At 33.6% G+C, this 21,014-nt stretch overlaps 1 protein-coding gene across 5 annotated transcripts in view; it reads left to right on the top strand.

Moving 5' to 3' along the window:
* Window positions 1-21,014, top strand: part of Ptprz1 (protein tyrosine phosphatase receptor type Z1) — a 171,224-nt gene that overhangs the window by 134,153 nt on the left and 16,057 nt on the right. For 3 of the 5 annotated variants that reach the window (XM_040291602.2, XM_005333947.4, XM_040291603.2), the window contains exons 13-20: window positions 101-245; window positions 9,044-9,135; window positions 11,963-12,048; window positions 14,889-14,909; window positions 15,090-15,186; window positions 17,234-17,316; window positions 18,508-18,642; window positions 19,577-19,711. In XM_040291602.2, the coding sequence (XP_040147536.2) occupies window positions 101-245; window positions 9,044-9,135; window positions 11,963-12,048; window positions 14,889-14,909; window positions 15,090-15,186; window positions 17,234-17,316; window positions 18,508-18,642; window positions 19,577-19,711 (794 nt within the window). The remainder of the gene's footprint in view (window positions 1-100; window positions 246-9,043; window positions 9,136-11,962; window positions 12,049-14,888; window positions 14,910-15,089; window positions 15,187-17,233; window positions 17,317-18,507; window positions 18,643-19,576; window positions 19,712-21,014) is intronic. The other 2 variants (XM_040291604.2, XM_005333948.4) reach the window with 1 other exon arrangement.

The raw sequence follows: 21,014 nt of genomic DNA, 5'->3' as shown, positions 1-21,014 counted from the left end.
GGTAAGTAACAGCAATGAAGGCTGCAGTTAATCCATTGAAAAGTGTTGTGACTGATCCTTCATCTTAAATGTCAACTCTCTTGATTTTCTCTGACTACAGAGGCCAGTAATAGTAGCCATGAGTCTCGTATTGGTCTAGCTGAGGGGTTGGAGTCTGAGAAGAAGGCGGTTATGCCCCTCGTGATCGTGTCTGCCCTGACTTTCATCTGTCTAGTGGCTCTTGTGGGTATTTTCATCTACTGGAGGTAAGTTGAGTGTCTTTTGTGGAAAATTTCATTCATAAAGCTGAGATTTTGCCTGTATTTCATCTGAAATGTCTTCAAAGCATATTCGAGAGAGCTGCCATTAATTTATTCAGGTAGCTATGAATAAGGGGAATTTGTGAATCCACAGACACAGTAATTAAAGGGTGGACAGTTCTATGTACTCAAACTTATAAAGGTAAAATGGAGGAACTTTGACTTCAGTTAATATTTATTACTACAGCATTTAACATAAACCTTTTTACCAGATGTTGTAATCTAAAAATTTTTATTTAAGAAAACATAATTTTGGGATGTGGTAAAATTATTTTTAATAACAGTTTGTACAAGATACACATCAACTGCATACTAATGAAAATGATAACCTGTGCACAAAAGTAAAAATCAAGCAATTAAAATACAAATACAAATAGGGAGTAAAGTTAATGAATTTATTTATGAATGGGGCTTTAAACTTATTCATAACTTGCTTTGAGGGTAAAATATAGCCTCACGCTTATCAATAACTCATTAAAATCTTTAAGAGACAGGGATAATTGCACCCATCATAAGTTTTCCATGCTGCAGCAAGCAGAACACAGAGCTCATTAGTGAATTTCTTAGGGACATGATGTAAGTCAGTAGAACTGTCTGTTGGAAGACAAGGACTTTTCAAGATACAAGCATTCATATATATCTATAAACCAGAAAAGGCCTAGCTTAGTAGTTTATATTCCTGTTTTAAAAGAGAACTGTGTTCAGAAAATCTATAATTAATTCCTTTTTGTTTAGCAGGATCATTTTATAAATTCGTATCACCACTTTTATGTGTTATCCCAAAACATATTCTCTCAGTTTTTCCAAAATATTCCTTGTACTTGACTATTTCCCATGCTGTACGAATTGTATTAACTATTATTGGAAAGTGTAAAAAATGAATGAGAGTCACCAACTTTTAAGAAAATTGTGCTTCTTGAGAAAAAGAACTCTCTATGAAAAATTTATAAAACATTACACAAAATTTCAACAAGTGAAACCCAATGCTGAGTGGTCAGAGAACAAGGGATCTTGAGAGGCCAGAATGGGCAGGATAAATGTAAAATAAAATGTAGAGCTGCAACCAGATAGGATTCGGGAAGTAGAGGAGAAGGGCATTCCAGGCAGGGGTACAGCAGTCTTGAGGACCAGGAAGTGGGGAAAAGCTGGATATGGCAAAATCAGTGAAGCTTAAAACATAGTTTTAAGTCATAGTTTAGTCATTGGTTGTCTAAAGCAGGATGCTTTCATGACCCGATGTATTTCCTATCTGACTTCTTTTACAGAACACATTAGAATTTGGACAATGGAAACCAGATCATATTTTGTTAACTCATGGGTTAGGAGTCCATTTAACCCATAGGAGACGCAAACAAAGATGGTTTCTTAAATCTGCCCCAGTGATTCCTAGAATTGAGTGTCTTATTTTACAGAATATTCTATACACCACAGAGAGCTTCAAAAATTGTACACAACCCATAAATGTTTGCTCAGCAAGCGTTCATCTGATTGTCTTCCCACTTTTCACTGGGCTTGTTGACCAAATTTCTTACCACATTTTGATAAGATGTTTATTCAGATTGCTGGGTTTTATCTAATCTGATTTTCTCTGCCAAATCTTTTTTTTTAATTAATGTAAAGTGATGTTAGATTACAAATAAGATGGAAAATAAACCAAATTTGTTTCATGGTAAATAGTGCTAATGTGAAGTTCCAAAAAAAGACGTCAGGTGATTTATAGTTAAAAGACTTCAGTAATTAGAATGAGTCTCTTGATCCACATTAATATTTAAAATATATTTTGTGTGATTTGAAAATCAGTGTCTTATTTGATATGATTTGGTATTTCATGGAAAATTAAAATCTGAAGTCGTTCTGATCTTCTTTTTGTAATGGGTCTACATTATGGTGAGGAAAAGATAAAATTGCTAGTTGAAAATATACAAACTTGAATCTCACCAAATAGTCGTTTCTCTTTTTCTCACTAATAGCACTTTACGTGCCTTAAGAAGAGAGTATAATAGTTTAAAAGGTGAGAACTTTTTATGGTTTAGGTGTATATTTTTCTCTATCAATTGCTCTGACAAATTTATCACTCTTTGCCTATCCATCTGAAAATTTGTTGAATATTGTTAAATATCTCTCTTACTCACATTTCTTAAAATTAATTCACTATAAAGTGTAATTTTTTTCAGTAATTATACACTAGAGCTAGTGTTGAATAACAATAGTTCATTCTCCAAGATTTGTTTGAATTACTCAAATTCTCGTGTAGATTCAGTTGTAAGTAATGCAAGATAGAAACATTTAGACCTTTGTGGAAACTGCATTCTGTGGAAAGGTTACAAATCCAATGACATATAAATAACAGTATGAGAGTAATAGTCCTTACAAATTTTTCCAATTCACATCTTCAAACACCTTTTAAAAACAGCTTCAGTGAGATAAAACTAATATATCACAAACACCATCTGTTTAAAATGTACAATTCAATGATTTTAATCCATTTTATTATTTCCTTAATGGTATTTCTGCATGTGCTTATTGGATATTTATATGCTTCCTTAAGAGATATTTGTTCAAATACTTTTCTATTTTTAATTGGGTTATTTGTCTTTTTATTATTGAATTGTGAATAATTTTATATATTTTAGATACAAGTCTTTTATAAGTTATGTGATTTGCAATTATTTTCTCATTGTGTAGATGGTTTTCTAACCTTCCTAATTATATCTTTTAAAGTACCAAAATTTTAATTTTGATGAAAGCCAATTCATCCTTTTTTCTGTCACTGCTCATATTTTTGGTATCATATCTAAGAAGGTATCACCTAAAATAAAGCCATAAAGATTTATTTCTATAATTTCTCCTAAGAATTCTTTTTTTTTTCTGATACTTGGGATTATTGAACCCAAAGGGTACTTTACTACTAAGCCATGTCCCCAGCTCTTTTTTATGTTTTATTTAGAGACAGGATCTTGCTGAGTTGCCTAGACCTCCTGCCTCGGTCTCCCAAACCACTGGGATTACAGGCATGTGCCACTACGCCCAACTCTCTTAAGAATTTTACAGAAGAAGAACTCACATTTCCTAATTTCAAGGCTTATTGCAAAATGACAGCATATCAGCAGAGCCTGGTACTGGAACAGGAATAGACAAATAGATCAATGGAGTAGGATTTAGAGTTCAGAAATAAACTCTTAAATTTGTGGTCAATGGATTTTAGACAAGGTTCCTAAGATCTTTTACCATTTGTTTAAAGGACAATTGGATATCCACATACAAAAATCAGGTTAGACCTTTGTCTTACGTCATACAAAAAAAAATTTGAACTGAAACACGATGGTATTCTTAAGAGTAAAAGCTAAAACTATAGGATTCTTAGAAAATATGTAAACATTTTCTAACCTGATTGTTTAGAAGAAAATTATCTCAAAATGGCAAAAGAAATCTTCTCTTTCTTCTAACTAATCTAACTTAAGGAGTTACCCTGTTTTTTTTTTATGAACTTTGAGAGGAAGCACATTATAGCAGAAAGACAGAACAAGTTATAGGTGATAAAATCTTCCTTGAATTTGCTATATGGCCTTGGGCAAGTCACTTACCCACCTATGATTTAGTTCCCTCTTTTTGCCATCTGGCCTCCCTAGGTCACCATTAAATTTGCAATAAGACCTTCTCTAAGGGTTCTGTGAATGAATGCAGCATCCTAAACATTGTTTCATATTTGTATAAGAATCCTGAGAAAAGGAATAATAATTACCCATTTCCAGCTATTAATTCTAAATACTGTGATGAAAAGGTGTAAATTAAATAATCGGATTCCCATTGATTGATAGGACCTGCATCTACAAGTTGAAAACAGTCATCACTTTTTCCATCATGGCTGAGTGATAATTAGCAGGAGACACAGTTATCAACACTTAGCACATAGACGTGAAGACATTCACTGCACATTCAGAACAGATGGACTATAGATACTGTCTTGTCATATGTTAAATAATATGCCTTCAAAGTACTTTCCAGATGTTTTAAGGTATAATTTACATGAGCCAAACCATAAGCTTCTAAGAGGCAAAATAACTTCAACAGGGAAGGTTTTCAAATAGTTCTTTTTAAATAAAAAAGAAAAGGGCAGATTTTGAGAGATTTTAAAGAGTTAGAACCTAGAAAATTCCAAAGTTGTATTTAGCAAAATGGCACATTATCAAAAACAGAAAAAAGAACTTTCCATGTATGCAGTTGTTTGGGCTGGGAGAGTGGAAAGAAAAGCAATATTAATTCACTCTTGATCTTAAATTAAATTTTGAATCCTTGAAGGCATCTACTCGCTCAAATGGAAATCTCCTGGTGCCATACTGACTTTTAAGTAGACTGTCATTTCCCATATAAGACTACACTGTATGTATTGCTTGGTAAGCAATATACAGATGACCTTCATCCATAAGTTAGCCTATATGATTTTAATTTTTTTCACTAATAAATATTTTTGGTGTAATATATAAAGTTCTTTGGAGAAATTAATGCCAAGTAATATTACTAGATTTACTTCTAAAACCACCAAAGATTTAATCCCATAGTTAAAACCAAATAGAGTTGGTATTTATCCAGTTACTAAGATGAGCATTAACAACATGTTAAGCCTCAATGCTAATATGTTAATTTACTTTTTTGTATTTTATCAGATGTTGCCTTTCTTCCTATTCTCTCAGAGTTATTGGCACATCCTCTGTTCGTTGGTCTTACTATCTCTCCATCCATCCATCCTTCTCTACCTATAAATTTTATCTTTCCATCTCAAATGTTTTGACATTTCAAGTTATTTCATCTGAGGCTCAGGTAGGCAAGAGATTCCAGGATGCAGTTGAACAACATATGGTTGATGAGACTTATTTGATACTAAAAATGCATAAAATTGAACTCTTGGCACAGTAGTAAGAAATGAGTTTGCATGGAATCAAGAGACAGCCCTATCTTTGAGAAAATTTTAGTAAGGATATAGATATAAAACAAGTATATTAGAAAATAACTATCCTAACTACCAATTAAGAAAAAAATATTTAAAATAATGTAGAATAATATCCTGGAAATTAAGATCACTTTTGGATTGATTTTGTATATTTTTCAGAACAGTCTTTATGTAGGTGAGGGTGAAGTTGGGCTGGGAGGAGTAGGGAGAACATTTGTATGAGGTAGGTTGGAAAGAGAATCTGCTTAATGAGAGACTGTTCCACATAGAAAATGTCTCTGAGCAGTCTTGAAAGATGATATTGTTTGCCTGGCATATTGGTGAGTAGCCATTTTGGTCAGGAAAATCATGTTTTAAGCAAGATAGACACTGAGTTAGAAGAAAACAAGACAGGTTCCATAATTTACCCTGCATCTGTGTTATTGGAGTACAAACTTCAAAGAGAAAAGCCAAAGATGGTGAGGATCACTGATAAATAGGATGTTAGTATTGAAAATCTTGAATTCTACAATCTAAAAATCTGTTAAATACAGATCTAGAGGCAGTGGATAAAAGTAGCAGGGACTCAGATATCAACAGAAAGAGACCTAGTAGGGGGAAAGAAGGCCTACTCTTTGTGTACGATTTGGAAGAGCTTAGAAAGGAATGAGTTTCAGTAAGTAGAAGAATATCTAGCAACTAATGGCTCATTTTAGAAAGTTAGCTCTTGTTATGGAAGCAATTCAAATTGGACCTTAACTGTAAATTAGGGAAGCTGTTGAAAAGATTTTCATATCAACTGTGAATTGCACTAAATATTTTAATGCATCTTATCACTTTAAGATTCTGGGTTTTTTTTGTTTGTTTGTTTTCTCACCTCCTGACTAACTATATTTAAGAGCTATCAAAGGGATTTTAATTCTCTGATCTTAAAATCATGCCCCAAGTTCAGTGTTTCCATGATGATGTGTCAGAACATGGTAACCCTGGTTGCACAGATAAGCCAAACTTCTTCTGTCGGTTCTGCTCCAGTCTGGTTTCATTTCTGCTCATTCGGGCTGTCATTGGAGAGTTTCTTCCTCATGAGACTTGTGGTTCATATCTCACCCCTTCCTCTTCAGTCTACCATACTCTCTGCTTTCCTTTTATACCACCTGCTCTCTTTGGAAGATATTCTTGTGTTCTCTCGATGTATGTCCTTCCCTCAGATTTGATTATCAAAGCCTTATACTATTCCAGCAGAGGACTGATTTTTTTTTGCTATGGAAATCATTGCTTTGGGACTTTTTTTTTTTTTTTTTGCTTGGGACATTAAGGTCACAAACTATATGATTTTACTGCTTATTTGCTACCTGTAGTGTTTCATTGAGTGAAGAAATACTTTTTGGCATCTATAACATGACAGCACTGAGGACTAACACAGCAACAATTAAGATAAACTATCACGTTTGTGGCTTACTTTCTAATATGAGAAACCAAATATAAATATGCAAAACAAATGAATACATTAATAATGGTACAAAGGGTTCCCCATTTATGACTGTGGACTTTTTTTTATCATGATGGTACAAAAGCAATTCACATTTAGTTAGAAACTGTACTTCAGAATTCAAATCTCATTTTTATTGCTTTGTTGTTGTTGTTCTTCTTCTTCTTCTTGTTGGCTAGTTATTCATAATGCAACACTCTCTTGAGAAGCTGGACAGTGCCACAACTGGGACAGCCACAGTGGCACAGCCACAGCTCCCAGTTAGCCATACACACATAAATAAGGTGCTCTACAGTGTACTATATGCTGCTAAACTATGATGTTTGGTGGTTAGGTGTGTTAAACACATTTTTGACTTATGATATTTTCAACTCACAATGAGTTTATCAGGACCTTACCCCAATGTAAGTAGAGGAACATCTGTATTTAAGATAAAATTAAGCAAACCAAAGGGCAAAAGATAGTGGCTTTGAGGGATGGGCTGACACCTTTAGCTAGCTTGACCAGGAGCTTCCAAAGGAAATAACATTTGGGCGAGTGCAAAAATGATGGGAAGGAGACAAGTAGGCAGAGGAGCAGCAAGAGCCAACACTCTTGAGTTGAAGCAGATGGGGCTTCTTTGAGGAAGAAAGAGAGGACCAGTGTGAGCTGTGTGAGGGAGTAATGGGAGGTGAAGCTACTGAGGTTGGTGAAGTCTAGGTTATAAAAAGCCATACATCCCTTGCTAAAATAATTGAACATTGTTCCAATTGCAATGGAAGCTATTCAATAATTTTATCCAGGGAACTAATTTACTGAAAAAAATATTGAGGTTCATGTGTGTCACCACATAAGAACAAATGTTTTCTTAAAGCTCATCAGGATATATTAGCTTAAAGATTTTCTTTTAAATAGAATGTTTTTAAAATACCTTTATTTTTTTTTATTTTTATGGGGTGCTGAGGATCAAACCCAGTACCTCACACAAGTGAGGCAAGCACTCTATCACTGAACTACAACCCCAACCCCATAGCTTAAAGATTTTAAAATGGAAAATGAACTTGTAATCTCAGATACTCTGGAGGCTGAGATAAAAGGATCTCAAATTCAAAGCCAGCCTGGATACTTAGTGAGACTCTGTCTCAAAATTTAATAGAAGATTGCAGATGTGACCCAGTGGTAGAGTGTTTTTATAGCATAATAGAGGCCTAGAATTTAATGCTCAATTCCATTAAATAAATAAACAAACAAGAAACTGAGCCAGGCATGGTGGCATACCCCTATACTCCCAGCTGCTTGGCATACTGAGTTCCAGGCTAGCCTGATAGCAAGACATCATTTAAAATTTAAAAAAAAAAAATCTGGCTTTATCTAAAATGGAAAGTGAGATTGACATTGCATTTATACTCAAACAGATAGTTGTTTAAAGTTAATCATTCATGAGTAACATTTCAAATAAATAAAAAAATCAGATTGGAGTGTCGTTGACATTTTAATTACCTAAATTTCTTAAATGAAGAATGGTTCATATTACTTTATACCAACTGCTGCTGCAGTTGGTTCTTTGCTTTTCTGAATAGTTCATACTGTGTTCTTACCAGATGTTACTCTTATTATCTGAATGAAAATAGATTTGGGTGATGTTGTAGGTCATCCTTATTATTGATTCCAAGTTTATTCATTCTCAAAACCCTCATCAAGAATAGCATCTAGCAGAAATAAAATCACCTTTGTTTTCAGCTTTGTGCTCATTCTTTCCTCACTTAAGTTCTGCCATTTCTGCATTCTCATACAGTATAGAGTTGCCTTCTTTTGTCATCAAACATCACCTTACCCTATGCAGTTTCATTTCTACATGATCATGGATTGCTATCTGTTGCTAGCAGCTGAATATCCTCAGAAGGACGTGGTCACTTTGTTGAAGAAGATAGATTTGGACATTCTTCTCCACTCTGGTCCTTTCCAGAGTGAGACACTTTGGGTTCTAGCAATAGTGAGATACGTAGTTTGTAGAGCATTGATGTTTCTTATATTAGCAAAGTACTATTTGGTTCCTGCTACCCTTCAAACGCCATTTCTGCTCTCAGCATGTCTGTTAGCTGCTTGCTCTTCTGAGTCTGATACAGATAAAACTAAGATAAATTTGGATATTTGTACTAAATTCTTTAATATTCTGTGTTTCTTTCTTTTTTTTTTTTTGAAAACATATGTAGACCCAGCGATTGCTCTTCTGGGCATATTTCTACTTTTGTTTTCATCTGGATATTTCCATAATAATTTTCAAGAAGCTCAGAAGTCATCTTGTTATCTGTGCAGCTAGTAGTATAAATTGCTTTCTTATCTTTTCAGAAAATGCTTCCAGACTGCACACTTTTATTTAGAGGACAGTACTTCCCCTCGAGTGATATCTACACCTCCAACACCTATCTTTCCAATTTCAGGTAATGGCTTTAGGTGTGACCATGAGTAGCCACTAGGTGCTGAATGAAAAGCACAGTGTTGGAAGATTTGCTTTTATTAGCGTGTTTTGCCAATAGCTTTAATGTAGATTAGTAATTACTTGTGTTCCCCAAAATATTTACTATATCATGTATCATGATTTATAACCTGTTTTTATTCATTTTAAACATTCTTAACCATACAGATAGAACAAAATAATTTTTAAGTATTGAAATGTGATATATTAAAAACAAGCATTTATAGCAATAAGATATTAGTTAAAAATAATGCTGTCACTCATTTTCATTACTTTCATGGAAACCTCAGTAAGAAAGGTCAGACTAAGTCAGTGCAGTAAATGTGGATAGGAGGAAATAACAAAAATAAGGCTGAAACGTAGCTCCTTTCTGATCACTTGTCTGTATGAGAAAATACTTGTTAACTACATAGAAAAAAATTATAAAATGGTGGTTTTAGTGGTAGAAAAAAAGCCAAAAACCCAAAAAATCACAATATATATTATATATACATATATATATATACATATATACTGATATATATATACATATACACATACAGATATATATACACACATATGTATACACACACACACACACACACACACACACACACACACATATATATATATATATTTGCTTGAGACACTTACATTTTTTTCTCAATGTTAAACAGTTGAATATTTGGGAAGTAACTAAATACCTTCACCAGAATTTACCTGGAAAACAGTATTCAAAATTACCCAGGTCCCTTTTGATTAAGATGTCCCTTAAACCCAGAGTTTACATGGTAAGAACTTGGCCACTTATTTAACACTTTATAACATCCCAGAATGAAATGGGGTAATTAAAAAAAAAACGAGTTCTGTGCAAGTATGTAACTATGAAGATGTACTGGAGAGTGAAGGATGAGATAGGGACAAAGAAGTCACCACACCAAGGATACAGAAGGAAAAATTTGTGAATGTGATCATTTTATAGGAGTCACTTTTTAAACAGTCTGATGCTCCCTGGATTATTGCTAAGGCCCAAATTCTTCCTTATATTATCTTTTGAAATCTTGTGACTAAAAAAAGCAGAAATATTTTCTACATATATATATATATATTTGTTATGTAGAGTATACACTATTTATGTTCTTATATGTTTTTGCTTTATAAGCATAGGTCTTAAAAGGGTTTCTGGTTTTCCTTTTTTTTTTTAACTCTGAGTCTTCAACCACCACTATTTTATTTCTGTTTTTCTAGTTTCATACTAAAATACTATATATTTATTTTAGAATAGCACAATTTTTCATTAATATTTTAGAACTCAGCTTTCAGTTAGACTGTCAGCTTTCAGTTATCAGTTATATTCACTTCCTTCACTATCAAATGTATCTCTTCTACATACCTCATCATCATGAGGTATGCAAATTAACTCTAATATTATCCAAAGTCCAACAGATTTCATTATTAACAAGTAAAATGCTACATTTTAAAATCAGGACCTTGTAGAGGAAATCCAAGATCTCCATTCTGAATGTCAGAAGAGGAGTGGTCAAGGGAGTGTCCTCATTTCACGTGCTCAGCTCTCAGGATTCGCTCTTTGTCACCTGAATATTCATTTTTCAGGTGAAATCAGAAAGCGAAAAGATATGTAGCTCTCACTTGCTTTCAGACCAATTAATAAAAAAAAATTACAAATATACCTGACTGATGATAAAAACTAGTTTGCTTGTAAAACGTGGGCTGTGCAGGAAATATCAATGGATTTAAAGGACATTCACTGGAACTAATGATTTAGGTGTGACAAATTATTTCTGTTTTCTTGTCTAATTATAAAAGCTACTTCCAGGCAAAATCCTTCTGTAGGTGTGAAGGTGGAATTGCACCTTTGTCTAGTGTTTCTTAAGCCTGATGGGATAATTCAGTTTTAGTATTCAAGTCCACTTATCTAACAGAGAGAACAGATGGATTCTAATTTTTTTAAAATCAACAAATTCTTGGTAACTGAAGCTTAAAAATATTAGATGGCCTAAATGCTGAACATCTGTTAATGTAAGTAACTGTTTCTTGTGAAATGTGTTTGATGTTTCCTTGTCAGAGAAATTATTTGTGATATTGCATACAGTGAACTAATAATGTTTAATCTCAGAAAGTCTGTCCATATAAAGAGAAAAGGAAAAAAAAAACGGACAGTTAAAATAATTTAGCCCCTTCGCAATTAATTAACAGATCCAATGACTTTGTTTACATAGCATAATTTCAACTTTCAGTTCTTGAAATTTTACAGATTAAAAGTCCCAAAGGTTTTTTACATTATCCTTAATGAATATTTTCTCACATAAATATTTTTTTATGGAGAGAAGGAAAAAAGTTTTCAAATGTAATCATCTGACTATATAATTGTATAGTTTTATGAAACTAAAATTGCATTATACTAAAATTGGAAATATAGTTATTTTGTGAATCTTTTTTCCCAGAATTTATATATAATCCCCACCCACGTTAAACATAATTTTCCATAAAGAGAGGGAGTGCACTGATAAGAAATGAAGCTTAGGTGCTATTTATATATTAACAATGAAAATAAATTGTTTTCTCTTTCAAGTATGTATAGAAGATATTTCTGATCAAATCAGATTTCTAAAATGCAAGTTATGATTGATGATAAATATACATAAAATTGGAAATTTTTGCTTTAGATTTATTTGTGATTATAAGAATAATTGAATTTTAAAGTTCTTTCAGAAGGCACTTCATTAATGAGAGACATATTCACTTCTGAATTATCCTAACATTGTTTTTTATTATTATTATTATTTATTTAGATGATGTTGGAGCAATTCCAATAAAGCACTTTCCAAAGCATGTTGCAGATTTACATGCAAGTAGTGGGTTTACTGAAGAATTTGAGGTATGATTTTAATATTTCTGTTTTGAGTAATATAGAAAATAGTAAATTTAAAAGATTCAGCAGTAAGCTATTTCTTGACCTGAAGACACTGAAACTATTTTCACTTCTGGGGAAAATATTAGTTCCATAGTTACTTACGTGTTTAGGAGATGTTTTGTAGTTACCATATAATTTAGAAAATTGATTTTCCATTTAAAAGCCAATTTGTACTAGTGGAAGAATCAAAAACATTGCTAATTCTCTCCCATTAAGTACAGATCGTTAGTATTCCTTTTAAAATCTGCATTAGTAATACTGATTCTTAGGGCTGGGATTGTGGCTCAGTGGTAGAGCGCTCTGCCTAGCATGCGCGGGGCCCTGGGTTTGATCCTCAGCACCACATAAAAAGTAAATGAATGGAATAAATGTATTGTGTCCAACTACAACTAAAAAAATAAAAAATATTTAAAAATATTGATTCTTTTTGATTTTCTAAATTATATAAATTATACTAAACTACTAAACTTCATGATTTTTCAGCTAAACTTCATATAAATCCCTAATTGTAAGCATTACACCAATGCAAATGTAACTCTTATTATAAAAAGTAAAATCACATCTTCTCAAGAAAATATGCATTTCTAAAATATATTTGAGCCTTATAATCAGTGAAAACTCTTTCAGTGACATTCTATTAAATACTCCTATATAGAGAGGGTAGAGAAATTTATTGCAAATTTATTATGACCAATTAAAATATCAATTTAGTAGATTTTCAAAATAGTGAGTCATTAGTACAAAGTTAACAATAACCACCACAAAAAAATTGAAAGCAACCCTAGGTAAGCATGCTGAATATGTCATTGACTGGGTGCCTCCATATTCAAGCTTCACTCAGTTCTGGGAGTTATTATTCTTTCTCTTCATGTTATAATGAAATCAAACTCCATAGAAATTAAATAACAACCAATATGTAGCAGAGCTGGGATTTCAAACCCAGGGCTGTAGTTTTAAATCTTATGCCCTTTCCAATACGCTTGTCATCAAGCAAGCAATCCTCAGCCTCCCCTGAGCCACGCCCCCTAGGAAACACTCTAGTAAAACTGCCTTTGTGTCTTTCCCATGCCCTGCCCCCAATGTGCTCTGTGGACCTTCCTCTTAGAAGGGCCTTGAGCTCTGATATTATCACAGGATCTACTCTCCTCTCATCTACTGCTCTCCTATTTGCTCTGTGGGACTGTTTCCCAGGAGTCACATCAATTAAGACATTGTTAGAAGAAGAAAATGCTCTAAGTTAGAAAGCTTTAAGAAATCAAATGAGCCTGGCCCGAGGTACAGACTTTTAATCACATTGACTCCAGAGGCAGAGGCAGGAGGATTGTAAATTCAAGATCAGCTTCAGCAGTTTAGCCGGGCCCTAAGCAACTTAGCAAGACCCTGTCTTAAAATAAGAAATAAAAAGTAATGGGGATGTATCTCAGTGGTTAAGTACCCCTGGGTTCAATTCCCCCCTCACCTCCACCAAATAAAAAAAACAAAAAAAACAAAAACAAAAACAAAAACAAACAAAGAAAGAAATAGAAATGAAGTGATATACTACAAAGAGTTACATATTTAAACCATCAAATTGTTTTCTTACCATAAACCAGAGATTATTGGTGGTACAGTGTTAACTCAGTGTTAACTAAGCTAACTGCACTGTTAACTGATAGAAATTATTGGGCTAACATTCAATAAAATTATTATAACAGCAGGAAAAATATGTGAAAGATAAGTCTAATCTTCCAAAGGTTTAAAAACAATCCTAACTAAATTACACAATTTATAATCTAAGTTGGTGACAGCATAAACAGAAAGGCAGATCAGTTTTTCACAACTATAAAGTCATTTTAAATATTATTAAGTGATTAATAATTAAATTAAGAAAATAACCTCATATTTTTACTTTAAAAGATTTGTTTTAATTTCATTGCTTTTAGCTTACAGTCTGATTTGACAAAACTTTTTAGTAACTTAAAAATTTGTTTAGTAACTAATGATTCTACACCTTTTAAGTGGCTTATATATTTAATTTTTTTAATCATTCAGGATAACTTGCTGCAAAAGAGATTTTAAAAACTAATTTGGAAAGATACTGGGCCATTTCCTAATGAATCAGATTCATTGTGGGGTCATATACTTTCTCAGAATTTATAAGGTTTTCATTTGTTATCTTAATACTAAATAACTATAAATTCTAAACAAATGTATTTAGATAGGAAACATCTCTGAAAAGCTCTTTAATTCATTAAATAAAAATTAGCAGAAATAGTTTTTATGTACCCAGCGAAGTTTAAATATAGAGGAGATATGCTAATTAAAAATATCAGAAATAATGATATATAAATTTTGTTTCAAAATGTCATAGCATTAAAAACCACCTAATAGGAAGTTATTTACTGTTTAAAACAACTCAAGCCACAAAAAGAAAAAAAAAAGTATCACAAATTCAGAGTTTCAAATAGAGCTATGGTAGTAATATAAATTTTATTTGTTTATTAGCAAATCCGATCACTATCACAAAATGGGTCATGGAGTATGTGATAGTTTTCATCTGCATTTAAAAAATTCATACTACACCAATGTTCCCTTTTAAAAATGCTATTTTTTTCCTTCACATAATTTTAAGGTTCCAAATTGTTAGACATTTTGATTTGCATGTTGCTGTTTAAAACATTTTGTTTTGTTACTATGTGACGAATGTATTTATTGCATGATCATAGTTTTCCATTGTAAACCTAATATGAACACTTTTTTTTCTCATTTGTCGTGTGCTGTGGAATTTGATTTCTTTACTTATTTGGCATTCATTCCCTCATTAGACACTGAAAGAGTTTTACCAGGTAAGGCATTATTTCACTGCATTTTCTTTTAGCCAAGAAATAGTTGTAACATGTAAATAAATAAATAAATAAATAAAATTTTTCGGATAGATTTTTTTTGTTTTGTGTCCCTTATTTTATTTTAAGACACTTTATTGGAAAGAATATGTGTTGAAATGGTTTACATACAATTTTTTACAGGAAGTGCAGAGCTGTACTGCTGACTTAGGTATCACAGCAGACAGTTCCAACCACCCAGACAACAAACACAAGAACCGCTACATCAATATCGTTGCCTGTAAGTACATCCTTGACTCGGCTGACCTCGCCAACAACACTGCTGTGCTCTCTGTGTGCCGAAGCCATCAGAGGGCAGATCAGTGTGGCTGCTTTGGGACCTTTGTTTTGGGGGAATAAGAGTTGTGTTTAATAATACATAGACTTCTTTCTATGCTTCAACTTAAATTCATCCTGCAATTAATGACATCTGCTTCTTTTATACTGAACACATTCAAATTTTAATTTGGTCCTTTCTTCAGATCCTGTGGGCTGTATGTCTCTTTCCTGTGGTTTCTGCCATTATTTATACTCCCTGGTCCTATTTTCATTTGGATACATTCACTTTTATGTGAACTTACTAAACAAATCACACTCTCTTTACACTTCTTTTTTTTTTTTTTTTTTTTACTCCTACCTTAATTTATTTCCTCCCTGTCTTCCTAGGGTCTTGTAAAGGATTGATTAGATTCCCCCCTTTTGACTCCTTCCTTCCTCTTTCTTAGTTGTTCTCTCTGCTTAGTAAGCAAGTCTGTGACGTTTTTTCATTAATGATTGTACTAATTTTTTCCTATGAAATTACCACTTTTTTCATCTTCTTATAAAATTTCTTTTCTACATTTGTTCATTCTTATTTTGCTCTATACCTCTCTCCTTCTTTTGAATTTCATATTTATGATCCCTCCTCCGTAGCTTCAATGAGCACTATATTCCCAGCTGGGCCATTTGAATTCTGTTTCCACTCTAGCTCTGGAATTCTTATAGGGCTTCACCCGCTTCCTCTTATTATTATGTTTTCTCTTAAATAGTGTGCATAGGCACTACCTTCATTTCCACAGGTTTACACCAACTTTTATTTTTAGTAGAGAACTCTCCTATATGTTTGTCTTCCTCAACTAAAACAACTCTCCTGACTGCACATAAAACTTGGTTGCTTCTCAGGGTAAAATTGTTAGACTTCCCTCTGTGAGCTATATAGAAAATACCCACCAGGTAACTAAGAGGGACAGAGATGAACATTGGTTGAACACCTATTGTTTGCTTGGCAATATAAATATATTATTTCATTTAATCCCTTAAACAACCTGGAAAGGTAAGTAATAACAATTCAGTTTTAGAGATGAAAAAAAAAAACTCAAAATTCTAAAAATATTGGAACCAATACCAAAGTATAGCTTGTCATCTAGATTCATCTTTCCATTGCTGAGCATCTATTTTCACATAAGCTCTCTACCACTGTGAACTGTTACTGTTGGTGCTGTACTTTCTGTATTAATGTACTTTGTTATAGTTTGATCTGTATTTACTTCTTCTTTCATGGACACTACTAAGTTTCCTTCTATAACATTTTCCTTTCCTAATAAATAACTCCTGCACACTCTACAGAACTGAAGTTAATCCCACACTCTACTTCAACATGTTTGTATTACCATAGTTATGCTGTGTTTCACTTCATGCTTTTTACCCCTTTTCAAATGGCAGAGTTGGATCCACTTCTTCTGTCCCTAGTCAACTGTTCTGTCTCCTTTCATAGAAGTCCTCTTTGCAACTCTTCCTTGTGGTCACCCTGGGATCCCTCCGCTTCCTTCACTACTGACCCTTCCTCCCTCAGCCTCCTGTTCCGAGACCTCTGCTGCCACCATTCCTTGGCTTTCTGAGGTTTCCATTACTCTTTCTTCTCCTCAAGTGGCCCTCTACTGTTCACAGCCCCCGTGTCATGTATCTTAGATGCCAACTTCAAGTTCCAACCTCTGTGACAACTTTTATTATCAATCCACAGCAAAGCAGTTTCTCCCTCAAATCCCCCTTGGTAGCGCCCCTCTTTCCCAACACCTGTTGGTTGCCTCCTGGTATGTCCTGGGCTTACTCCATTAGACATTTCTTAAAAGCAGAGATTTCTGTTTGTCTTTGTTATCTTTGTCATTTCAGTATCCTCCCAAAGCCTATTAAAATGAATTAATTTTTTTGTGCTGATTTTGTGTGAAATAAATTGTGACACATACGTAAATGGCCTTTATTCTGATGAGGAGTCCATACTTGAGTGAAATTATTCTCTTTTTTTATTCCAGATGATCATAGCAGGGTTAAGCTTGCACAGCTTGCTGAAAAAGATGGAAAACTGACTGATTACATCAATGCCAATTATGTTGATGTAAGCATGTATGATTTGAAATATTATGAAAATTTATACCTTAAATTTATTATACCATAATGTAACACATGTACCAGTGTGTAATACATGTTATTTGGTATATAATAAAAATTACAAATAATCTATAAATAACTTGAAGAGATCCTGTAACAAAGGATTTCAGATTGAAAAACTCTATTATAATTAACTTATCTTTGGGGAAAGGAGGGAATTCAGGCCAAGAATGTACATTCAAGGTAGACTGTGTATACTCAAGAGAGGTTTATAACTCAAGTGTGAGGGACAAGATTAGTGCTTATTTTGAATTTCCCATAACTCCTGGCATACTATAGTAGATGGTCAAGAAATCCAAGCTGAAAAAAAAATCCCATGGTAGTACTGACTAATAAGCAAACATATGATTATCAAACCAGTTATCAGCCTGTATTATTTTGGGTACTCTTCAGTTTCATTGAACTAACCAGTACTTTTCAGGGACTATAGACTATTCACTAGATAACTCAGTACCTCATCTCTAAATCAGGGATGGTGCTTTCATTTTGCACAGATAAAGGACTAGGTTAATGTTTGCTAAGTATTTTGCTCAATGATGGGTGCTTGGCCACAGATAGCTATTAATGATTAGCCCTGCTCAGCACTGCCAAGAAGAGGAAGGAGGTCACAGCTCAAGCTTTCTTAACTTTGTAGACAAATGAGGCCCATTTTGTGAAATACATCTCAAAGAGCACAATTTAAGACTAGCTTTTTTTTCTTCTGTACTGGAGATTGAACCCAGTTCCTCCTTCATGCTAGGTAAGCACTCTAACACGGAGCTATTTCCCCAACCCTATTTTATTTTATTTTCATACAAGGTATCACTAAATTGTCCAGAGTGGCCTCAACAGGCCCAGCTAAGAACCATATTCTAGTCATTATCAATAGACTTGGGTTAAGTGCCCCTGGAGTAAAGATGCACGGAATTAAGTTTGTGTTGAAGTAAAAAGGATTTATAGAAATTTAGAGTCCAGAAAGAATTACTATCCTTGGTAGTATTATCAACTTTCTCTAGTTTTGCAAATTTATTTATTTATTTTTTCATGGTTTTCTGTTAGAGAAAAAGGGTACTGACTGACCTTAATGGCTTAAGTGTTCTACAGTTTAAAATAGCATGCAATTCAGATAGTAAGAAATACTAATCCTTTGTTTCTTCAGGGCTACAACAGACCAAAGGCTTACATAGCTGCCCAAGGGCCACTGAAATCCACAGCTGAAGACTTCTGGAGAATGATATGGGAGCATAATGTAGAAGTGATTGTCATGATAACAAACCTTGTGGAGAAAGGAAGGGTAAGTGGATCATCTAGGATGTCATCTCCCAGAGATTTAAACTTGTTTTAGCAGATTCAGCATTAGAAAGCAGCAAAAGTTATGAAAGCTAATCAGGATTCCCTCTAACAAGTATAACAGCTAAAGGAAAACTTAGCATTATAGGTCAACACTGTGAACCAAGCCATCTGCTTCTTTTTAAAATGTTTACTGGTGCACATATTATATAGGATGTTGATTTTCTTTGTGATTTATTTATACATACATTAAAAATGTAATTTGATTAATTAGTTAATTATTTTTTAAAGAGAGAAAGAGAAAATTTTTAATATTTACTTTTTGATTCTCAGCAGACACAACATCTTTGTTTGTATGTGGTGCTGAGGATCGAACCCAGGCCGTACGCATGCCAGGCAATCTCGCTACCGCTTGAGCCACATCTCCAGCCCAAAATTTGATTAATTTAATTCCCATAATATATATAAAGAATTCAAAAACTCATCATTAAAATAACAAATAGCAAATAAAAAAAGAGACACATCTCAAAAGAAGAAGTACAAGTGCCTATCTGCTTCTTAAAAGCATTCTTCATACTGTGATAAATAGTAATGATGACCCATTGAAAAGCAACAAATAGTAAAATCGATTTTAATTCACAGGACCTGAACTTGAGTGAAGGTCCTGTAATAACTTAGTACCTCTGGCCTCACTCTCCTTATATGAAAGGGGTCAATTGGACTAGATCATCTGAACACTCTTTCCTTTCTATGAGTCTTTGCCTGTTCACTTGTACAACTAATTTGCAATCACTTAGAAAGGAAAGACAACATTTAGATGAATAAGAGAGCCATTCCTGTTGCTGTCTCCAACCTCTACTTATTTCAGGTGTGACTTTCATGTTGAACATTTGAAATGTAGAAATGTGAAGTAGCATCTTCATTTTTCTCCTTTGCAGAGAAAATGTGACCAGTACTGGCCTACTGAGGGTAGTGAGGAATATGGGAACTTTCTGGTTAATCAGAAGAATGTTCAAGTACTTGCTTATTACACTGTGAGGAATTTTACTCTAAGAAACACAAAGATAAAAAAGGTGAGTCAACAAACGATGGCCAAACCCTTTCAAAAGATGAATGGGTAAAGAAAATGTGGTGTGTATATGTATATAAGAACAATAAATTACTGTTCAGCTTCAAAAAAGAACGGAATCCTGTAATTTGTGACAACTTAGATGAAGTGACATAACCAGGCACAGAAAAACAAATAATACATGATCTTGGTTATATGTGGAGTCTAAGAAGTCAACTGGGGAGAAGTTGGTCCTAGGATAAGAATTTCAGTTAGTGTTAGTGAATTTCAGTTAGTCACCTTTTCGACACTGTGACCAAAATGCCTGAAAAGAGTAACTTAGGAAAGAAGGTTTATTTTGGACCACGGTTTCAGGGGTTCACTCCATTACTCAGTAAATTCCATTACTCTGGGCTCAAGGTGAGAAAGAACATCATGGCAGAAGGGCATGGTGGAGGAGCACAGCTCCACTGATGTTAGTCAGAAAGCAGAGAGAGAAGAAGGGGTCCACGGGGAAGATGAAACCTTCCAGGTCATGCCCCCAGTGACCTCCTCTAGCCATGCCCCACCTGCCTAAAGTTATCACCTAATTAGTCCATTCAAAGTAGGATGGACTGATTAGGTTACAGCTTTCAAAATCCAGTCATTCCCCCTGTGAATGTTCCTATGTTAACACAGTAGCTTTCAGGAGATGCCTGATATCCAAACCATAATAGGAGGAATAAGTTCAAAAGATCTGTTGAATAATATAGTGATTATAAGTAATGACGATGTATTATATACTTAAAAATTACTATAGAAGATTTAAAGTATTCTCACCAAAAAGCATATGTGGTTATGCTATGTTAATTAGCTTTTTAGCTATTTCACAATGTATATATAGTTCAAAACATGTTTACATTGTATAACATAAATTAATACAATTTTTATTCATCAATTGCAAATAATTTTAAAAACAAGACAAATGATAGTTATGTCATCCAATTATATAAATCATTCAGTTCTTCTTAAATAAATGAGTGATTAACCAAGAAAGGGTTAATACACACACATATACATACACACACATAAATATCTGTGTATGTGTATGTGTGTGTGTGTGTATATAAATATATATATATATATATAGCAATCAAAGTTCTTATCACAGCTACACTTCAATCCCAATGGCTTCTTTCAAGTACCTAAATGTCAGCTCTGGCTTTAAAGCCAGACTGGTTATGGTGCCTATGGTTGTAGGTGATATGATACATAAACCAAAATTCTTGACCTGTGTGCCTCTTCATAGGATAGCCCTGACAGAATCACAACATCTAGCTAAAAAGAGT

The sequence above is a fragment of the Ictidomys tridecemlineatus genome, chromosome 2, assembly GCF_052094955.1.
Source record: "Ictidomys tridecemlineatus isolate mIctTri1 chromosome 2, mIctTri1.hap1, whole genome shotgun sequence".
NCBI classification, from domain to species: Eukaryota; Metazoa; Chordata; class Mammalia; order Rodentia; family Sciuridae; genus Ictidomys; species Ictidomys tridecemlineatus.
The sequence above is the reverse complement of the archived record's forward strand: the minus strand, read 5'-3'. Positions and strand labels throughout refer to the sequence as shown.